Source organism: Equus caballus, chromosome 23 (assembly GCF_041296265.1).
Source record: "Equus caballus isolate H_3958 breed thoroughbred chromosome 23, TB-T2T, whole genome shotgun sequence".
Lineage (NCBI taxonomy): Eukaryota > Metazoa > Chordata > Mammalia > Perissodactyla > Equidae > Equus > Equus caballus.
The window spans coordinates 14638830-14661540 of NC_091706.1; the positions used below are offsets into that span (position 1 = coordinate 14638830).

The following is a 22711-nucleotide window of genomic DNA, read 5'->3' on the forward strand; positions in this document are numbered from 1 at the left end:
AAGCAAGCAGCAGGGGCTTTCAATAAAGAGCTGAGAATCTCCCCAAACTCCCTGGCTTTCTGTCCAAGAGAGAAGTAGCAGCAACTGGGCCTTTCCATTCTGGCCTTGCTCAGTCACTGCGCCTGGCCCATGAGCAATGCTGACACTTACTGCCCTCCTTGTTACAAACAGCGGTCCGGGAAGGCCTGAGAAGGCCTGAGAAGGTGATATCTGAGCCAAAACCTAAAGAAAGTGAGAGAGTAAGCCATTTGCATACCTAGAGGAAGTTCTGCAAAGAACAGCAAGTGCAAAGGCCCTGAGGCAGCAGGATGACTCTCATGTTTGAAAAATATCACAGAAGCTCATGTAACTGGTGCAGGGGAAGCAAGAGATGGGGTCAGCGAGGTAATGAGAAGGCCAGATCTTTAGGGGAGCCCCCACCCTAAGGACTTTTACCCTGATGGAGGGTCTGAGCAGAGGAGGGACATGATCTGACTTTTGTTTGAACAGGGTCCTACAGGCTGCTGTGTGAGGCAAAGACAGTGGACCAGTGAGGAGACTATGACAAATTAAAGGAGATCACGGCCAAGAGCTCACAGCCTTGTGAGAAAATCAGCAGTCGATTCCAACAGAGCAAGGAAGTGGGCAAATCGTACCTGCTGAAGGGGGCTGGGAGGGGGGGACTTCCTGGGGCTCCAGTTGAGTAAGGAAAGATGAGGAGTTAGCGTCCCAGAATCTTCCTGCCACTAATGTCACCTGCTGCTGTGTGCCTGGTGCCTGCTCTTAGGCATTACAAGTCTCTCACTGTGAAGGCAGAGGGGTGTGTACATGTGCACACGTGCACAGGGAGTGTGTGCAGGGATGGAAGGGGTGGGAACTGAGGAGGTTCCCAAGGGAGAGCACAGCACGTGCCAGATGATGAGGGCCAATGAGCGAGGGGCACCGAGGACCTGCGAATAGCCCTGCTGGGTTGGGTGTAGCTAAGGGAGCGCACAGTAAAGGGTGAGGCTGGCAGTGGGCGGGGCCAGGTCATGCAGTCACATCCTGCAGGCCACAGAGCTCCAGAATGATCTGAAATCGGAGTGCTCTGTAGGTGGGCTCCTCCAGAACAATAAATGTGGTGCTGGGGTGGAACTGCCAGGAGGCCACGAGGCTACAGTCAAGGGACCCGTTCTGAGGCTGAGCTGGTCCTGGGGATGCACCCAGTGAGGTCCTTAGCCAGGTGGAGGCAGGCGGATGGAGCACTGGGAGTTCAAGAAGAATCTAGAACGTGGACACCAGTGTGATGCAGGGGAGGGGAGCTTCCCCGTTTCTGGACTGGGCAGCCAGACCCAGGCTGAAGCCCTGTGCAAAGGTCAGACAGCGAGAGAGAAGAGTAGACCTGGAGGAGGAGGACACCGTGTGTGCAGGCTGGGGCCTCCCAAAGGTGGTGTCCACCAGGCTGTGTCTCAGGGTGGTGTTCGGGGGCAAGCAGGGACCGGGGACCCGGACATGGGCCTGAGTCCAGGTGCAGCTGCAGCCCCAGAGGCTGGAGAGAGCAGCAGGGAGCAGATGGCAGGAGGGCAGCGGGCAGGCATGCAGGAGCAGGGCAAGAAGACCTGGAGCCCGAGGAGGTGGCAGAGCGGGAGGATGGGAGGAGGCAGGCAGAGAGTGCCGACAAAGGGTCAAGTCCAGGGAGGAAGACAGTAGAGAAAGGCAAGGAAGTGGCCACTGCCAACGTCAGAGCAGGGTCACACTGCAGGGAGAGGGCTACCTGGAACCAGCCTAGTGGCTTCCGGGGCAGCCTGGAAAGTTCTAGTTCTTGACCTCAGTGGGGCTACAGAGGTGTTTGTCTTGAAATAATTCACCAAGCTTTACTTCTGTTCCTGTGCTTTTTGAAAAAAATCTGTTTTACTTTATAATAAAACAGTTTTGAAGGAGAGAGCTACCAGGAGGAGCCTGGGACTCTGCCGAGAGGCACGTGGAGCGGAGGACGGGCTGTGGAGGTGAGGTGGCCAGGCCGCAGGCAAGGGCAAGGGGAGATGGACGCCCATGGCTGGCAGGTTGTCCTGGCTGGGAAGGGCTGGGAGGGCCTCAGCTGGGGCGCTGCAGGGCCCAGGGCTCCGGGAGGCCTGGAAGAAGCGCCAGGCTTGGCCGGGGCGCCAGCTCAGGGGGAAAGGCAGAGGCTGGCGCAGTGCCCAGTGAGGGGCAGCACTTGCCTCGTGGCTACTCAGCACTCGAGGTGTGGCTGAGGTGACGTGTTGTGGGTGTAAAAAACGGGGGATTTCAAAGACTTAGCACAAAGAATGGGAAGTGTCGCAATAATTGTACAATGCTGATCACAGGTTGAAATGAGAAAATTTTACATATTTTGTGCTAAATAAAATCTATTACTGAAATTAATATCCTCAGTTTTTTTCAGTTTTGGATGTGGCTTCTAGAAAACTCGGAATGACACAAGCAGCATGCACCACCTTTCTACTGGATGTGGCCTCGGCCCAGAGCGCAGGGGGCAGCTCCGAGACCGCAGCGTCCTCGTGCCCTCGGGCGGCCAGGCCCAGGCCACCCGCTGCTCCTCCTGGGCCGGCCTGCCACCCGCCACAGTCCGCTGTCCCTGCACCCCGCCAGGGCCCGCGGCCACCGGCTCGGCCTTCACACTGGGCACTGCCACTCCCCATTCGGGGCCTGGCAGCGAACTCTCGCTCTGTGACTGTGTTTACTGCCCTGACTGATGGTTCCCCCTCTCTCCCGTCAGCCTAGGAGTTTGCTGAGGGAGGGGCGCCACCTGTCTTGGCCCCTCGTGTTCCCTGGTCTGAGCAGTGCCTGGTGCACAGCCCGTGCTCAGTATCTGTAGAAGGAATGAACGAGTGAAGAAACGAGTGAGGCTCCGTGAGGTGGACTCGCAGGTACCAGGGAGGGGCAGTTACTACAGAGGAGGAGCGTCTGCAATGAGCTGGGAAGGGGGAGAGCAAGGAGGCACACCCAGGGCCTGCCAACGGGGAACCACGGCAGGAAGCAAGAAAATGGCTGTCGTGGGGAAGGACAAAGGGAGATGACGGGGGGCTCACAGTCCTGGGGTGGCCCCAAGGACCCCGCTGAGGCCAGAGGCCACACATTTTAAGGGCTCCAACCTGACTGCCAGGTTTGGCAGAAGCCAGTTGTTGGCATCTTCAAAGCCATCCTCAACAGTTTATTTTTTTCAAGGCAGTATCTGTGACAAAAAAATACTTTTCCTCATAAAAATGCATACAAATGCTCTATCGTGGAGTAACTAAACCGTGTACCAAGACAGGGTTGGGCAGGTTTTGGTAATAACTCATCAGTCCTGGAGGTCCATGCATGGCCGAGTATGGGTCTGTGATGGGCGAGGAGGTGCCCTAAGAAGGGACAGTCCCATGAGAACTGGTAATCAGTGGGTCTGCTGAAAAGCCCCACTTGGGACTGGTAATCACTGGGTCTGCCGAAAAGCCCCACTGGGGACACCGCAGAGAAGAGACCTACTATCCGTGGGGAGAGAAGGCCATCAAGGTGACATCAGTGCAGTCGGAGGCCGTGTCCTAGACCAGGCGTCAGCAAACACTTTCTGCAAAGGAGCAGACAGTAGATATTTGGGGCTCTGTTGCAAGTGCTCAGCTGTGCCCCTGCAGCATGAAAGCCGCCAGCCAATAAGTAAACATGGGCATGGCTACCGCCCGATAAAACTGCTGACACAATCAGGCAGCAGGCTGGGTCTGGCCCTCGGACCGCAGATTGCCGACCCCTCTGACTCTCCAAGAAACGAGGCTCTCCCACCAGCCTCAGAGTGCCGATTTGCCTAAAGTTTGCCGCCGTATTTTAAAACTCCAATGAATGTCCTCAGAGAAGCGCTTTATGTCAGCAAAGCCCTAGTGAGTTGCAGCAACGTCCCCGGAGAGCGCGGAGACTCAACCCCGTGGGCCCGAAACCAGTCACCACCGCAGTAAAACGGCCACCTCATCTGCACAGCTGACGTGTCCTCCCTGCGTGGTAGCTCGTGAAATGTGACTCAGAGGACCGCTCCTACAGGGAGGTACCAGGTCTGCAGCGGGGAGTGGGAAGCGAGGGGAACTGAAGAAATCTCACTTAAAGATACACTGCATGCCTAAGAACGCGGCCAGACGTTTTAAACGAGACAGCAGCTCTTGGCCCAGCGCTGGCGGCCACCGTCCCACCCGCCCCGTGCCCCCGCGCCCCGCTGCCGAGGGCAGCATGCAGGGGCGGAAAGCGCACGCGTGCCCTAAGCCAGGCACAGACAGCGTGCATCAAAAGCCAGCGGGAAACCACAGGTCTTCCTGGCAGCGTGGCCGAGTGAGATGGGGACGGCGCACTCCTGAGAGGTGGCCCGGGGTGCGGCTGCGTGTGCGGGGCCGCAGTGCAGATGCCCAAGCACCGCGCAGCCGGCCGGCTTCGCGCAGTGGCCAGGCAACCCCGTCCCTCCGCCCTTGAGGCCGGAGGCGTCTGAGTGGCTTTCTCCCGCCAGCAGGTTGCTCACCGAGGTCAGCGCCTCCACGTTGGCGCCCGTCAGACACAGGTAGCGGACCACGTCCAGAATCCCATTGTTGGCGGCCAGGTGCAGAGGCGTTCGTCCATACTGGAAGAGACAAAAAGACCCGAGAGGGTCCTTTGCGATTGCTGCGAGGATGACATCTGTGGCGTCTAAGCACTGTGTGAGGGGTCTAGGATCTGCCAGAGGGAAACGCGAGGTGCGGTCTCCCTTCTCGGGAAACCTGCTGTCTCCTGACGGAGGCAAGCCAAGCAGAGTGTTTTCAAGTATTTTTCAGTTAAAAGAGTAACTTCACAATAAAACTTCAAAGGATGAAAGAGTGGGAGGCCATCGTAAGATAACTAAATCAGGTCTCCTGCTGCACTGGTGGAAAGGAGACTTGAGTCAGGGCCCCAGGCCCAAGCTTCCAGAAAGATCTGCACGACAGTTCAAATTCAGACACAGCAAGGGAAGGGGAACGGAGGGACAGCCATGGAAGTCGCTCTAACGAGGTGAAATTCCAAGGCCATGCCCACCATTTTTCATGCCTGTGGTTCCCAAACTGTGCCAGGCACTTCGGGCAGGCAGGGAAGGCACGGCGTGCTGGGGAATATTCTGAACTTCTGACGGAACCAGCAGGTTCAGACGCCAGGTGAACCACTAGCTCCAGGCAGTTCTGTCTTATGTCAGACTGCACTGCCTTCCTCCAGCGGCAGCATATCCACCCAGCCAGGGTCTGGTTGTTGCCGTAAAAAGAAGGATCTTCAGAAAATCAGTGTGAATGGGAAATAAGCGGGGTGGTGTCTAATCTGAGTCCAAAGTTTGAGGAGCTGTGAGGTGCCCAACAAGCACACATCTCATTAGTATGCAATTGTGGTTATGTAAGAATGAAATAAAAATATTAGTTTTCTTTTGATTTATGTGGATCATCTATTCCAATAGCTACTAAGTTGTGAGGACATAAATACTTACTAAGTTGTTTGGGCCAAGCTACTTAATAAACAAAACTGTTAGGTATTTCTTTTGCCCTAGGGAAACTGTAAAAAAAATTACTGAGACACCATGGACACTGTGAACTGAGAAAGTCTGGGCATCTTTCCTTTATGCTGTCTATTTGCAAATACAGGTTTTTGTTATGAAGTTAACACATGCTCATTTAGAACATCCAAGCTACATAGACAGACATCTGGTAGAGAATGGAAGTTCTCCTCCCATCCTCCACCCCTCCCGACAAGTTCCCCTGCTCAGAACTAGCCCTACTTAACCCTCTGGTGCCTGTGCTCCAAGCTTTTATCTATGAGTCCATAAAAGGAGATAAATAATTTGAAAAGCCAAGAAATGATCATACTCCACATTCTGTTCTGTCACTTGCTTCATTCACCCAACAATAGAGCACAAATACCTTTCCATGTCTGTAACTACATCCATCACCTTCTTTCAGATACCTGGATGACATTCAACATACGGATGTACCATAATTCATTCAGCCAGCCTGCTGAGGATGGATACTTAAGGTGGTTCCAATTCTTTGCTATTATGAATAATGCTGCAATGTGTGTCCATATTTATGTTTTGTTTACTCTTATCTTCTAGAGTGATTTGGAAAGTAGATATTAAGCTTTCAAATACTGTCCAGTTAAAGTGAGAAGGAAAAGAGAAGTTCTGGAAGATTTGGATGAAATGTTTGGGTCCATGTGTAAGGAAGATAACCTTAGCTTAGGATGTATAGTTTCATAGGAGGGAAGAGGACCATGAGGAGCAGAGTGCTGAAGAAAGGGGACTAGGAAGTTTACACTTTTGAAGGGCCCCTCCCCTCCTTTTTTTTGCTGAGGAAGATTTGCCCTGAGCTAACATCCATCGCCAATCCTTCTCTTTTTTTGCTTGAAGAAGACCAGCCCTGAGCTAACACCTGTGCCAGTCTTCCTCCGTTTTGTGTGTGGGATGCCACCACAGCATGGCTAGTGAGGGGAGGAGGTCTGCGCCTGGGATCTGAACCCATGAACCTAGGCCACCAATGCGGAGTGCGTGGAACTTTAACCACTGGGCCACAGTGCAATGGAAGCCCCCATTTTTGATGGAACAAACCCCAAACTCCTGAGCATTAGATTGAAGGTCTTTTACCATCTGGACCCAACGTTCCTCTCCAGGGGTATTTCCTCTCTTGCCCCAGTCTCTCCCTCCCTAAACACCTACCCACGTGCCAGCTACAGACAGTCAACAGCCCCCAAACACACACGTCCACCTCCCTCGTCTGAAACAGGCTTTCCCCTCTTCTTTATCTGTCAGAGTCCACATGTACCACTGTAAATGATCGCCTCAGCAAAGCCTTCCCGGGTTTCTCTAATGTCCAAGTGTCTGTGTTTCCTTAGGACCCATGCCTCTGCTATGCAGTGACCACAGCATGAGATGGTTTTATATATTGGGATGTCTGTGTGTCTGTCTAGAAGCAGCCTGAGGGCAAGAACCATTGACTCTGCTATCCACAAGCTCCCCTCTCCCCATGCATGGCACAGTCCCATCAGAGAAGGGCATCAGGAAACGCAGACGGCCACGGAATTCTCTCTTAGGTTCCTGGATGTGTGTGTGCATGTGTATGCATCTCTGAGTATGTGTGTACACAAAGGGTTAAGGCCATGTGTCTGCGCCCTCTATTTCCTCCCCTCCCGTGCATTCTCTAACGCATCAGGAGAGTTAAATAGCCACTCTCCTGATTTTCCTATGAGAAGAATGAAGACTGAGAAATGTCTGTTTCACTGCAATGAGTGTCAAGGAGAGTGACAAGTTCTGTCACATAATGATGACGGGTAGGATCCGAATGGACATATTTATCGCTGGGGGAACTTAATCCAGGTAAGGAAGAGGCAGGACACACCACGGGAAAAGAGTGACAGTCTGCCTGTGGGACGTGGGCTGTCACTGTGCCACATCCACGCTGACAGCCAGTTACTAGGGTGGGTCCATAAAGCTGTGCTTTCTGGGGAAATGATGTCTTCCTCTTATTTTTCTGCACATCTTTTAAGCTCCTCTAAAGGCCTCCTCATCTTTCCTAAAATAAAAAAACAGAGAAAGGAACAGAACAACAAAACTGACACTGAGCCCCCTGAAGAAGGCGTGCAGCCTGCGAGGGTGCGGTGTGGTGAGCTCTGTGCACTGGAGGCGAGCTGGGGGCCCGCTGCTCCGGGGGACTCTCAGCACTGGCCTCAACTTGGCTGCTGATGCAATAGGCTGAAATTGTGGCACTAATGCGTTTCGCGTCAGCTGAGCTTAACTCACTGACAGACTCATCCACTGGATGCCTCCATGTGTGCTGCAGGGCTTCAGGTGGTCAAAACCCAATCTGTGTCGGCACGTGTGAACTCCCACGGCCATCCGCAGTATCGGAGGCAGAGCTTTCCCATTAATAAGCCAGTTGTTTTTAAACACGAGATCAAGGATTATCTTGTGGCTATTTTAAAGAGCACATTTAACAAGTGCACCCTTTGCATTTAGGCGTGAGGTGAACACCTGTTCCCTTCTTTAGCTCAGTGCAAAGCAGCACGAGACGCAGGAGACAGCTAATCCCAGATGCTGCACACACAGTAGGCCAGCTGTGCGCACAATGGCCAAGTCTGAAGGTATTCAAATGAGGACCACGATGTTCCTTGAAGCCGCTTTGTATTCACTTAGATTCCTGGAAGGAAAGCCAAGGTCTTGATGCTGCTTAATATCACATTTGGCTCTCCCCTTAAGCCACTTACGTAATTCACTTGGCAAGATTAGAATGGGATAAACTAAGAAAGCAAGCAGCAGCTAACGGCTAAGACCTAGGGTAGTGCCTTTTCATATTTCCAGAACGTGAAGATTACCCATTTCAATTTCCATTAGAATTAATCACATAATATGTAAGAAGAATAATTTTTTTAGAAGTAGAATTTTTCAGCTGCTTCAGATATTAATTCTTTTATCTTAAACAAATCCTAACAAAATTCTGCTGTCATCATGTCTGCCACTTATAAACACACATTTCCCGCAATTAAGAGTTAATTCTACTTGGACTTTGTTTTAAACACAATCATAACAGAACAGTGCTTGCCTTTTATGCAGCTACAGGGCTGAAACCACATGACTAGCTAACCTTATATGGTAATGAAAATCCACATTATTCAGGGGGAAGGGAAGGTGTTCTAGAAGTCAACATAATGGGATTTTTATTTTTAATCAACCTAGGAGCATGTAATTATTTCTTTTCATTTCTTTGTTATTCACCAAATTATAGCATCCCCTTGTCTCACCAAATTTATTTAGCTAAAAAAGATGTTATGAACTTTTGGCCATAAAACTCTCATGTGGGAAGCTAAGGAGAGAAATCTGGCCCCAGGAATCCCAGTGACATCACAGCCCGTTAGGTGTTCTCCTGAAGGCCTGGTGCTCAGAGAGATGCCCCAACTGCACCACGTTCTCTGACTCCTTCCAGGAGGACCCGGATACCCTCTTTTTCTCTCTCTCTGGATGGCCAGAAGTGGTGAGCCAGGCTAGGCAGGAGTGCTGGTTAATTATCTGTTATTCTAGGAAATTATTCAAAAGTATTATGTAAAATATGACTTAAAAGGAGCACCCTATAAAAAAGAACAGGTCCATATGAGCAGTACCGACTTGGAACAATGAAGAGATGCAAAGAGAACCTTGGCTAAAACCCAGAAGTGGGTTGACGGACAGACGCTGCCGGACCCTGCAGGGGTCCCCTCTCCGGCTGTACCTTGTTTGCGATGTCCAGATTGCAGTTTGCCTCACAGAGGGCCACCACAATAGGCACGTTGCCATCTTTGCAGGCCACGTGGAGAGGGGTGTTGCCATGCCTGTCTTGGAAATCCACAGAACATCCCTGGCTGATGAGTGTCTGGATGACCTCCGTCTGACAGCGTCTTACAGCAAGATGAAGAGCAATGTGTCCATCCTGCAACACACACAGGGGCCATGAGCACCCGCGCTCAGGCACACGGGCCTGGCCACTCGCCTTTCTAGCCGCCATCGGGCCAGGTTTAATTGGCAACGCGATCACTATTGCAAAGCCTGAAGGAGGATTAAAAACCACCAACTTTACTCCTGGGGGGTGTGGGAGAGGCTTCCTACATCCCACTCTGAATAATTAGAGGCTAAGCTGGCCACCAGCTTGATTATTCTAGGTGTGGCCAGGACAATCAGATAGAAAGACTACTCTTTCTTTTTGTCTCTGAATTTATAGGATTGAAGTAATTGTTGGTACTCCAATGACCTGTTTTATCAAGTATTTGAAAAATACTTTTAAAAACATTCGCTTAGCAATCTTTATCAACTTCCTAAGTAGAAAGCCTATTATTTTAATCTACACCAGAAGAAACTGAGAAAATGAGGTGAAGCCATTTGCTCAAGGGCTGTCACCTCTATGAGAGGTACATATGTACGCTGAACCTCTGCACCCACTGAAGACCAGCCTGGGCGTGCCTTCTAGCCGTTCTAGAACATTCTATCCCTGGTGAACAGAGGTGCTGCGTTCCAGGAGAGTTTGGAGACATTTCTACAATTTCTCTGCTCTGGGCTTTCTCAGCCTCGGCACGACTGCCATTTCGGGCCTGTCGTCCCAGCTGCAGTGTGCAGTATGCAAGCAGCTCCACTGGTCTTCATCCACGAGATGCCAGTAGTAACGCCCACTCCTGGCACGCCGACCAAAAAATGTCTCCAGCTATTACCAAATGTCCCCCGGGGGCAAGGGCGCCCCCAGCTGGGAGCCACTTTTCTGTACCAAGAAAATACTCCACAACTGGCAGTTACTAAATTAACTGGTGTCAAATCTAACTGTGTATAGCAACATCCCAGCCTCATTTTAAGTACAAGTTCACAATAAAAACAGATTATTCTGAATTTGCTTAATTAAAAAAGGAACACCTGTTCTAGAATCGAGACTGCCAGACAAATAAGAGTGGTTTATTGTCTTTCTACAAAATAGCAGGTGTGGAAGTAAATAAACCACCTATTTCTTTGTTTATCTACAAATTAAGAGTGCCTTGCCAGTTTTCGTCCTAAATGAGGACGGCCTTGGCCCCGTGACCAACACTGCACCTGCTCCAAAGATAAAAAGGCTGAAAATAAAAGAGACCAGAGTCATCCAGCCAATTCCTAAATTCTGTTATGTGCCACAAACGAATATCAATTCTTACAGAATCTAGAAAAGTTCACAGGATCTTTGCTGCATTCCAGTTTGGTTTTTAGGGAATGACTGAGGAGTCTTGCGGTCCCTCCAGCCCCCAGGTCACTGCTCGGCGAGTGTGACCCATTCACCACAGCACCTTGTCAGAGGCATTCAGGTCGGCTCCGTGCTCGGCCAGACACTCCACGATGTCGTGGTAGCCCCTGGCGGAGGCCGTCAGGAGGGGCGTCTCTCCTTCTCGGTTCTTAACATTCACATTGCAGCCAGCCTCGCAAAGGGCTCTGGCCACAGAGTGGTAGCCATGCCAGGCCGCACAGTGCAGGGGGCTTTCTTCCTCCTGGGCAGGGAGACAAGCGCAGACAGGAGAAGGTGATAATTTGAAAGAAAGCAGAGGCCCGGTGAGGCTCCAGCTGAATTCGGCAGCAAAGTCAAGGTGGCAGAAAGAGCTCATGGCTATTGGGGCAAAAACGGACACGGGTCTGAGGTCTCTCCTGCACTAGTTCGCTTTCCTCAACGCCTTGAGTTGGACGAATTTGGCTTTCTCAGCACTTTACTGACAACCGACTTTAGGGGGCCCGCAGGGCCACGGGCTCAGCTCTTCTGAAGGAGAGCCCCCGCCTGGGCGGCTGACAGCACCATCTGTAAAGGGCCTTCGTTTGCCTCACCTGAGACTGCTGACAGCAGGAGAGCACGGCCCTGCACAAGAATCCCTTCGACAACCTCGAGGCCTCACGCTTCCGCCACGCACACGACGTAAGATGAGCCACATAACGTACTGTTGCTGTGGCCAGGGAGCAACCGAGACAACCACGCTTTACCAGGTCGAGGAATGGGCCGGCCACGAGGCCTGTGGGACTGGAAGGCCTAGTGCTCAGTGAGCGACACCATCAGATGCACACATCTGTCTGCGAGAGGCCGTTAGAGTGCAGCGGTCACGAACATGGACTCTGGAACCAGACTGTGTGGGTCTGCCCCTGGCTCCACCACTTACGAGCTGTGTGAGCTTGGACAAGTTACTGAACCTTTCTCTGCCTCAGTTTCCTCATCAGCAGAATGACAGTAACCGTGACTCACCTCGTAGGGTTGTCCAGAGGACTGAGTGAATGAATGAAGGTTGGAGAGTGCTTCTGTTTGAGTCCCTGCCCACCGCAATCTAAGCAGAAACTTGGATAAAACTCCAAAGGACCAGGCTGTATCACTTGGCTGCCTGCACGTCCGTGCAGAGCAGAAGGAGGGGAGCACATCGGCTACCAGGACCCACCTTGTCCTGGAAATCGGGGTTAGAGCCGAAGCTGCACAGTAACTGAACCACGTCGGCGTGGCCATAGCGAGCTGCCACGTGAAGGGCCGTCTCTCCAGACTGCAAAAGAAACAGCCAGAGGGTCAGCGCGCCCAGGACCAGAGGCCAGGCACGCCTGGCTCCACGTCCTCCCCTTTGGGGTGCCCGCCCCCAGGGGCCAGAGGCCCTTTGGTGATGGGTCAGGCACCTGGGGGCGAGTGACCATCATACAGCTAGTGTTAAACCCACACCGCTGGCCCATGCTGTTTGTCATAAAGCTCCCCAAACGAGAAGAATGCTTTCCTTTCTCTGTGACGGCTGCTCTCAATCTTCTTTACAAAATGATGCTTTTCACTGTGATTTTTTTTAAAAACACAAAATTCCCTCTTAATACGAAGTGCATCACATAGCAGTTATTTATTAACAAGTTTCTGATTTCACTGTCTACGTGTAGAATCTTGTTTCTTATGTTCTCAGAGATACTTAAAACCATCACTATCAGCCCATGCAATAACTTGCTGTGAATTAGTAATAGCTGCAACTTCCTTAAGGCATTTTACTTATATCTGCCAAAAAGTCATCAGAATAAACTGATTTAAAAAAATAAACAAGATACTTTATTGCCAACTGATAGAAAACTGCCATAATACATATGTGTCTTTGTTGCGAATGTCATTCTTAGATATGGTGCAGTGCACAATCCATACAACTGTATGTGGCAGCCCTGACTGAACATGACAAATTAGTCTACAAGCATGAGAAGCAGAGAAGGGTTGTAGTACAGTAGACTACAGAATGGATGAAAAGTAGGAATCCTAGGCGCAGCTTCCAGCATTGACAGCTCACAGGACTGTTGTGTAGACTGCATGAAACACGTATATATGAAAGTAAGGTATCTTGCTAAATCCATAATTTTTATAACATCTTTGCCCAAAAAGCCTTACTTTCAGTGCATTGTCTCATTAATCTTTCTAGCGTCGGCATTGTCAGCCACTTCAAAGATGAAGACAATGGTCAAGAGTTGTGCTTAGAAGCATATGTTGAGTCAATAAGAGGATCAGGACTCAGATCTCTCTCTGATTGTCTTTCTAGTAGAGCTCTGAGTTTTGATGTCATGGAGAAAGGAATTCACTGCTTGCATGTTATGGCGACTACCTGGCAGATTTCAGCAAAAGGCAAATTTTAATACTAGACCAAGCCACCAGCAAAAAGAAACTTCTAAATTAAACTCTCTGCAGGAAGATTTTGGTCCTGAACCCTTGTTCTTCGGGTCCTGGTGCACACAGCACGCCAGAGCTCAAATGCATCCTTTCATTACTCCTTCCTGTCCCTAAGAAGAGAAGTGGCCTTACCTTGTCTTTAACATCCAACGGGCATTTGTTCTCAATGAGAAATTTCAAGGTGTCCACGTGGCCATGCCGTGAGGCCCAGTAGACGGCATTGGATCCGCCCTGTAGAAAACCAACATGGAGTCACATTCCCAGGGCGCCGAGGGATCTGAGGGCTCAATGGCTCACACTCACTCACTTCCCTTCCCACGAGGCTGCAGGCTCCAGAGGAGCAACTTTCAACAGCAAGAAAACTCCCATTTCACTTTTCAGTTGGGACAAAGGGGCTGAGGCCAGGGAGACCTTAACGTTGCGGGAAGCTGCGTGAAGGGGCTAGGGACCTCTCCGTACTATCTTTGCAGATTTTTTTGATAAGTCTAGAATTACTTCAAAACAAAAAGTTGTTCTTCTTTTCTGAAAACTCTCCTCTGGCCTCTGGTTGGAATTCGCTCTACTGTCAAGGGCCACAGCCAGTCGCCCCCAGCTCTGTGGAAGTGCTGTGGACACTGAGGGCGGAGCCACCGAAATGACTGTGTCCTCCTTACTCTGTTGCCCTGTAAACCTGCCAGCAAATACATTTCTGATGAGGCTAATTAGATAATAAAAGCTTTTCCAAATGTGACATCTAATAACACTGTGGAGTAAGTGTCATCAGCAAGGAGCAAATCGGGGTGTTTCACAAAGAAACGCTGACGTCGAGCAACCAGAGCCGAGAAGGAGACACGCTCGCCTCCTTGTCCACGACCTGCGTTGGACTGGACCAGGCTGCGTGAGCAGTTCACCTTCCTTTATAGGAAACTCAGAAATGAAGGAGGGCATACATGTTATTTTTCTCTGTTACTTCTATGATTAGGAGACATCTGGAAATACTTAAAACATTAATTCATTTGCAATAAAACAGAATTATGACCTTATCCTGGACATCAATTCTTGAGCCTCTTTTAATGAGCAACTGTAGTATTTGAATATTCCCACAGCCAGCAGCAATAAGTAACGGAGGTGTCCCATGCTGGAAAAGGAGAGAAAAAAATACTATTTTTCAGGTTTGGTAGGAAAGAAAAAGCCCAGCCGTCACTGCTGCCCCACACCTTCCCGTCTCAGCAGCACACACCTACTGCTGCGGGACAGGAACGGGGCGGTTAGAAGACCACAGCCGCCCTTCCGCTCTGGATTCACAATCAAAGGCGACATTTCCATTTGCAGGATAAGCACACTCAGAATTTCACAGGTAAAGGAGCAATCGGTGCATGCAGAAAGGCCCTCAATGCAATAAGGCCTTATTTCTGACTCAATCCACGCTTTAAACAGAAGTGACTTTTTCCACAGTATGGAGTTTGCAACAGGAAGGGAGAAGGAAGAAGCAGATGGGGTCTTTCCACTTTAAACTTGGAGGCACACGGTCTCCCTGAACAACCCCTCCACTCCCCCTGGCAGGACAGCATCTGACCTTGTTGGGTTGGTTAACATCGTAGTTGGACAATGAGCCCAGGAGGTGCTGCAGGCCTGGGACGTTGTCGTCGTTGATGGCGTGGATGATGGCTTTCATCACAAAGGAGTCTTCCTCATCCTCGAGAGACACAGCGAAGAGGGAAAAAGAGTGAGCTTGCCAGCCACCATCCTCTCATCAACATAAGAGAAATTCAGGCTCATTTGTTAAAAGGAGCATTCAGAGCAAAGCAAGCCATTTAATGCCAAAATCCACGTGGTGATGAAGGGAAGCAGGAGGTTAGTTTTGCCCCTGCCGTGTTGGAAACTAGCACCATGTACTATTTACCTGTGCCTCATGTCACCTGCATCATAACCCAGAGAGCGAACAGCTTTCAAGATTCAGATTTAGAACAATGATTGATGACAAACTACCCTTTGTGTTTATCTTAGGAATCTTTCAACATGTAGGCCCAGAAATGATGGGTGAGTATAATTCAGATTCTAAAAACCATAAAACCAAGGAAATGATACCTTTGAATAAGATAGTCTTAATTTGTAATTTTCCCAATTACAGAAGTGTCATTTTCTGATCACTGGAAAATCTTCCTTCTCTAGGTACAGAATAACGTGGCAAAACTCACTGAAAGTTGGTCACAATTATTAAAAAGTAATTGGCCCTTAAAGGGAAGAAATATAAAAATAAAGGCCAGAAAAAAGAAAACAGATACATTTCTAATTACAAAGGGAAAATAACCAGAGAATGTTGAACAAGTTTGTTAAATCTTTGCTACTTTGTCAAAGTTTTCTCATAATAAGAAATTCGCAAAATATGGTACATTAAAACCAAGGAATAAGCTAGAAAATCCCAAACAAAATTTCTGCACTTATAGAGGCCACTAAAATTTCGCATCTGGAAAAGTATATCTCCAGAGGCTTGGTCTCCGCCTGTGGGCGGAATGGAGGAAGCCGCTCTCTGAACTCTGCTCTCTCTTCTCTCAGACCCGAGTCCAAGCACACTTCGTGAGGGCTTTAAGGATATCTGTATAGAGGACACGTTTAAGAACGGCACTGGTTTTGCTTTTGTATCACAATCCAAGTTGATGAATAAGAGACATTTTCCTGAAAGCGACAGGAGAAATGCAATAAAGTGTGGTCACGACCAGCAGGATGCTGGGGTGGGAGAGAACCTGAGGTCTGCGAGGGGTCTTCCTACCCGGAGCTCCCACACAACCCTGGGCCCTCTCCTACCCTAAACTTTCCATTGTGACCCATCTATTTTCTCCATCTGATGATTCGGGATGATTTTAATTTATAATATTTAATCATTCCCATTACTTTACTTAGATTAACTGTTTTTACCTTGTCCCCGATCCCACTGCCACCTTCAAACAGTTCCCAAACCCAGCCTCCCCCCCTTCTGCTCCCTTCTCCTCCTGACTTGCTTCTCTCACACTTCTTTCCTCTTTTTAACATCTCCTCTTTTGACTCTACAAGGCTGGGCCTGGAGCCTCAGTGAAACCACTGGCTTTGGGGAGGAAAGACAGGGCAGGGCGGGTGTCTGATGGGCGATCCCGTGCCGGAGCCCAGCCTCCACTCAGGAAGCTGACCTTCAGCTGCAGCCATGGAGCAGGCTGGGGCCCACAGACCACCGCTCCCACCTTTTCTGGAGCTCTTGCCTCCAGGGTTACAAAGCCCTGCTGCCTGACTCAGGGGAGAGTCTCGTGAATTCAGATGGGCCAGTCAGACCTGAAGGGTTACCTTGACATTAGGTTTCAGTTTGGATTAGGGGAGAGAAATCATGGAGTGGTTCCCAAGGATCTTGGGCAGTCCATACAAAGCCAACACAGCAGGTGGGTAAGTGGGTTTAGCCTCCTGGTCTACCATGAACTCCACCCCAAGCCCCACTGCACTTCCCCTGACTTCAGGCCTTCTCAGTTGTTGAAGCAATTGAACAACTTAAGCTTCTAAATACACAGTGCTGAGCAGGAGCCTCACCAGGGCACACAGGCATGCTTACCAGGGTATCGTCACTTCTGGCAACACTCATGTTACTTCTGGACAAGAACGACCTGGACAATCTTTGGCACAGTGATATCAAGCGAACGGATTGCTTTAAAAAAAAGAGAGGAGAAAAGGGCAGGGGGAGGAGGAGAGAGATCTGAGGTAACAATACTCAAGTCCGTGCACCTCACAGTCACTGCGACGGCGCTCACGGCTGGCAGCACGCAGGGGCGGGTGACGCCACAAGTGCATTTGCTTAAAGAATGCTTCTCACGGTCTCGTGAATCAAGACAACAGGACAGAGAGCAGCCTCCTGAAGTTCATCATTAAATTGCAGGACCGCACCCCCTGCCTCCCTTCTCTCAGCATCTCGTTCTCTGCTCCAGGAACGGGATCTGACCTAACAGCCCCACGCGTGCCCCTGCAGAGAAGCCGTATGCAGGCGCCTTGCCCTGTGTCCTGGGTGCCCAGACAAGCTGGCAATGGTGGATAACGTGACTATCAAACCCCATACAGTGGCTGGGAATGACCCGGTGGGGACTCCTCAGACTACAGGACAAACAGCCCTCCACTTACTCTCAAAGTAGACGTACAGGTAAAGAACGTGTGTGTGTGTCTGTGTGTGAGGGGGACTGACGGTGGTTCACTCTACATTTAAAGCCTTCTTCTAAGGGCTTCCCTGAGACTGACAGTTAAACCTTAAGTAACCCAGTGCTGCGGTCCCCCTCATCCCTATCGTGCCGCCCCCAACTCCATGTGTGCAAGAACACGGCGCATTTCCCGTCCGCTGCTGGGTAGACACGGCAGGGCCCTGCTTCCTCTGGGCTGGACGTGACTCTGTGCTCGGGAAGCCATCCTGTCACCTGCCTAACCCTGAGTTTTGATTTGTTCGGGGATGGCTGGAATGCCCTTTAGAGCCACATCCCCCACAGAGGCCGTCCACACCGAAAAAGTGCAAGAGACCACACTGCAAATGCTCACCCCACCCCACCGCCCCCCACCACAGACCAAGGCTGGATTCAGACAACCATCCACACGAGTTCCGGTAGGAACAGAATACCATGCTGCTTACCACAAAGAAGACATTTATTTAAAGTGGGGCTTGCTGAATTTAGAAAAAGACTCCACTAGAATTTTCTGTGCTGATTTAAAAATTTGCCTTGGGAATGGTTTTGATTTTAAAAAATGCAAAATTACATGTGAAGATACAAGTTAAAGAGGACTGATACTATTTTTGCTTATCTTTGAAAATAAGGTAATAGGGCAGAAGACTACAGAGTAAATTAAACAAAAAAGAAAAGGATGCACTTTTGTACCAACAGTATCAGAAGAGATGAGCCCTGACACGGGGAGCCTGACAGAGGAAACAGAGTTAGTGACTCTCTCCTTAGCAAACAATCTTACTTTCCATTTTTTCCGGGCTGCGAACTTCTTGAATTTCTCCATGTTTACGGCCGAGGCTTTTCTACTAAGTGCTTGTTGGGTATCTTTAGGCTACAAGGAAAGTCCAAGAAAGAAATTTAGAGCTCTCAGATTGTGGAACTGTGGTACCCGACAACTTTGCGAAACCTCTCATTCTTCAGGATGCTCACACATTCACCTCCCTAAACAACCACACAAGTTGGAATAATATGCAACACCCAGGAACCTGGTCTCGGGAGGCTAACTTCTGTGCCTAAGGGTGTGATACAATCCACAAAGACGGGATCTTGGGGAAAAGTGCAAAAGTTGAGCTTGGATCAAGCTGAATTACAACTTTCCACAAGTGAGTTTGGGAATGGCCAGATTCACGGTGAGGCCATCCATGTTGAGGCATCTGAACTCAAGGTCATCAAGTAGGGACCCCAGAGGTCAACAAATACGGCCTACCCTACAGCATTGGAATCCCTTCTACTGCATCTTTTTCAGAAGCCATTTAGCTCCACTGCCGAGAGACGGAGACCCCACTGCGTTCTGGGGGGGCCCAGGAACTGCTGGGAGCTCGCGCAGACAAACAGTTCTCCAGTTGCCCCAAACCTACTTCTGTAATGCAAGTTACTGCATCGCAATCTGCTTACAGCTTCCATGATTTTATTCTGTAACTGCCATATTCCCCACCCTTAGTCCTTTCTGCTCCAGCTGAAGCAACTTCAGTTCTGGAACCCAAATGCTGACAGGCGTCAGGTAGGTAACATCAAGGTGTAACATGTCAGCGGGTGGCCACAGGCCCGGGCACAAAGGCAGCTGTGCCGAGCTGCTGGTGACCTTGTGGGATGAGTGCTCAGTGTTGGTGGATCTTCACATTTTTCAAGAGAAGCTGGAAATCCAGATTTGATATGATATCTAATGCTAGGAATTAATTAAAAAATTTTAAAAAATATTGTCTGGGCCAACATCCCACAGGTCAAACCAAAATTAGCTGTTGAGTGGACTTAACCTTCAGCTCTGTGTTTACAATCCTGCGTTCTGATAGCTTACTCCTCTCCACCTCTGGTATCATTAGGATACGCTCATCTCCAGTGGTCTTAAAATACGGCACAGCAGCAAACACAACACTCCAGGTGCGACCTGTGGTTAGGACCCATGGTAACTGGTCGTGCCCTAGGACAAATGAGCCAGGATGCCCTGTAACACCCAAACCCACCACAACGGGCCACTTACCTTGATCCAGGGGTGCTGCAGACTATCTTGAATCGTCATTCTCTTCCTTTGTGGGGGAGGGGAAAGAAAAAAAATGCTGTGACCAGAGAAGCAAACACGAAGGCTGTCCGCGTGCGGCCAGGCCTGCCAAGCAGACACGCCTGAGAATGCAGACTGGGGCCCGCCCCACGGAAGGAAGCCCAAAGCAAGGTCAGTCTCTGTGCGACCATTGCACTGCGCCCGCAGGGACCGACTGAGCAGGTACAGAGGGCCCGGCCTGCATTTTCTGAAGTGTTTCACGTGGCACGCTTCCCTCTGCCAGGCAGAAACAACCAGGGTGTCATGAGCACAGCCATGAGCACAGGACAGGTGCTAGCCCTCGTCCGCCGAGGCCAGGGCTGAGCCCTTTCAGGAATAACGGACACTCACTTTGGATCCTTGACGAGGAGTCTTCTTATGAAGTCCTTGGCTAGGGCACTGGTATTACTGAAGTATTCTTCCTCAAATTCATAGTTGACGGCAGATACGTTTGCTAAGGTTTCTTGCTTAGTGTCTCCAAGGAATGGGGAGGCCCCACTTAGGCTGTTCATAAAGTGGAGCACAGAACACAAATAATTACTTCTCGTGTTGTCATTTTATTCCTCTAACATCTGACAAGGGGAGTGAGGATAAGACGATAATCTGGTGCCTGGGCAATGACTTCAGAATTCAATTACACTTTATAGGGCATGTAATTGTCATGAACAAAAGCTTCAGCTTAATGCAAAGGATGCATTTAAGAAGTTAATTTGGAACGGCATCTAGCAGTTAAAAAAATCCTCTCCCCTTCCCTCAGCAGGGATGGACAGCCACGGTTTCTTTCAGTGACTATGCGGCAGTTTCTGATGACTCATTTCAAATTAGGAGAAAACGTTTAATAGTATAAACTAAATGTGTTCTGGGGGTGGAAAATGAATATGTTTACATTAAAAAGCATAGATAAGCTGAAGAGATCAACGTGATACACAGAATGGTTAATACAACATACGGTCTCACAGACAGAGGGAAAGAACGTGCGTTTGGATTCTGGTACTTACAGAATATAGGTTATTACCCCAATACTCCTAAACACAAAACAAAAACGAAATAAAAAACAAAGGTCAGAAGAACAGTAAAATAAAACAATAAATCAGAAAGATGACTACATCGGGGGGGTGCTCCTTACCACATATCTGCCTCGAGACCGAGAGGTTCATAGTTGACTATCTCAGGAGCTGAGAGGAAATGAACGCACAGTTAGTTTCAGAAGGAAGCGAACTGATAGATTCTATCTTCTTGTATAAACCAGAAACATGTACCAGGGAAATGATGCCACAGCCGGGGAATTTTGCCAGCATCATGTTTATGAGAAATAAGTAAACACATGAGTAAAGAAACTTACCAACAAACTCTGGGGTTCCAAATATGTTTTTGAATTCATTTCCAAAGTCAATTTTATGGGCCAACCCAAAGTCGATGATCTTGATCCGAGGTTTAGGGACATTTCTATCCAAAAGCATTATGTTTTCAGGCTTTAAAAAAGAGAAACAGTACAGCAATGCTCATAGCAGCCTTATTCAAAATAAGCAAAGGTGGAAACAACCTAATGTACATCAGCGGATGAATGGATCAACAAAATGTGGTGTACACCTAGAATGAAACATTACTCAGCCTTAGAAAGGAAGTAAATTCTGACACGTGCTACAACATGGTGAACCCTCAAGACACGATGCTAACTGAAATAAGCCAGACAAACAAGGACAGATACTGTATGATTGCACTTGTATGAAGTACCTAGAACAGGCAAATTCATAGACACAGGAAGCAGAATGCGGTAGCCAGGGACTGGGGGGGGGGATGGGGAGTCAGCGGTTAAGAGGTACAGAGTTTCAGTTTGGGAAGATCACTAAGTTCTAGAAATGGATGGTGGTGACAGTTGCACAACAATGTGAATGTACTTAATGCCACCGAACTGTATACTTAAAAAGGGTTAAAATGGTAACTTTTACTTTATGTTTATTTTGCCACAATAATAATCTTAAAAAGCTATCATATGTTACGCTAAAGACAAGGTGGCAGAATAGTTTTCCCTCTTCCCTGAAAAAACAACCAAAAAATAGGGATAACAGGGTAGTTGAAAGAGAACACCAGGAAAAATAAATGTCCTGGTTTAGGTTCTCCCAGAAGCAGACCTGAGATAGCAACTTGGGTACAAGCGGCTTATGTGGGAGGCGCTCCAGGGAATGCGTGCTGGAGAAACGGGGAAACGGAAATAAGGAAGCCCATACAAGGTGTCTTATCAAGGCGGGGGTGACTCAGAGTTTCCCACCAGAGCGCAAGGGAGCTGGGATGTTTACCCACCATCTCCCTGTCCCCTGTGGCTCAGAGCTGCTTCTGTGGCATTCGCCCTTTGGCGTTTCCAGCTCCCAGAGCCAGAAACCAGGTGCAGGCAGAGAGCCACGGCGTTCGCAGCAGCAATCCTTATGGTGAGTTAGTGAGTGCTGGGGGATCTGGATGGGGTCTGGACAGCTCTGCTACAACAAGGAAGGAGAAATTCCTCCCTCCTCTGACGTCTTGTCCCAGCTCCAGTGATCAAAATCACTCACCTGGCTGCTTTGGGACACTGTCCTCACTACCGTGGATGGAGCTTGAGTCTTACACTGTCACTTCCTGTTGCTCATGTACATGTCTTCCCTTCCCAAAGAGACCACAACCTCTGTGACGGCTGGGAGTATGACATGCCATTTTAGCTCCCATAATGCCTTGCTTCTAGCTCGGCAAAGACTCCAATTAGCCAGTCTCAGAGTTTGGCAATTGCCAATGACAGTCCCGCTCGCATCAAGAGGAAACTAGAGATCAAGGCATCTTCCATCTTATGTGCCCGCAGCCACAGAGGGAGGGAAACTGCATAACCGGTGGCCACTCCAGGCTGAAAATACCCCATAACCAACAGCAGCCCCCTTGTTTAAGGACCTGACTGAGAAAGCTCCTTAATTCTTGCCCAAGGATTCTAGAATATAATCATTGATCTCAGCCTCCATCCCACAAAAAGGTTAGGAGTTCCTGCAGTAGGCATGCATGATATACTTGCTGATTTATATTGATAACTGTTTGTTAAGCCCATAGAAGAAAAAAGTATCTCTTTCAGACGCCTCAAGTCTTCTTAGCAAACAAACAATCAGGGCCGTGTTGGCATAAGCCTCTCTCTGGCTCATGCTCAGTGACATACCTTCAGATCAAAGTGGGCAATCTGGAGGGAGTGCAGGTAGTAAACACCGTTAAGAATTTGCTTGAGAAATTCGGTTGCTTCCTCTTCAGTCAAAGATTCCTTTTCAGCCAAGAAGTCAAACAGCTCACCGCCTGCAACGCTGCAACCAGGAAGCAGAGGTGATTGATGCAGCCGGCCTTCCGTCAAC

The 22711-nt window shown here is 49.3% G+C and overlaps 1 protein-coding gene across 2 annotated transcripts in view; it reads right to left on the reverse strand.

Annotated features, from left to right (window-relative positions):
• DAPK1 (death associated protein kinase 1) overlaps positions 1-22711 on the reverse strand; it is a 172123-nt gene that overhangs the window by 31412 nt on the left and 118000 nt on the right. For both annotated transcript variants that reach the window (XM_023627106.2, XM_003363984.5), the window contains exons 4-18: positions 22525-22663; positions 20698-20827; positions 20482-20530; positions 20354-20380; positions 19707-19859; positions 19299-19344; positions 18063-18152; positions 16675-16767; positions 14677-14796; positions 14140-14238; positions 13254-13352; positions 11884-11982; positions 10762-10959; positions 9195-9392; positions 4469-4567 (exon numbers count right to left, since the gene is read on the reverse strand). In XM_023627106.2, the coding sequence (XP_023482874.1) occupies positions 4469-4567; positions 9195-9392; positions 10762-10959; positions 11884-11982; positions 13254-13352; positions 14140-14238; positions 14677-14796; positions 16675-16767; positions 18063-18152; positions 19299-19344; positions 19707-19859; positions 20354-20380; positions 20482-20530; positions 20698-20827; positions 22525-22663 (1639 nt within the window). The remainder of the gene's footprint in view (positions 1-4468; positions 4568-9194; positions 9393-10761; positions 10960-11883; positions 11983-13253; positions 13353-14139; positions 14239-14676; positions 14797-16674; positions 16768-18062; positions 18153-19298; positions 19345-19706; positions 19860-20353; positions 20381-20481; positions 20531-20697; positions 20828-22524; positions 22664-22711) is intronic.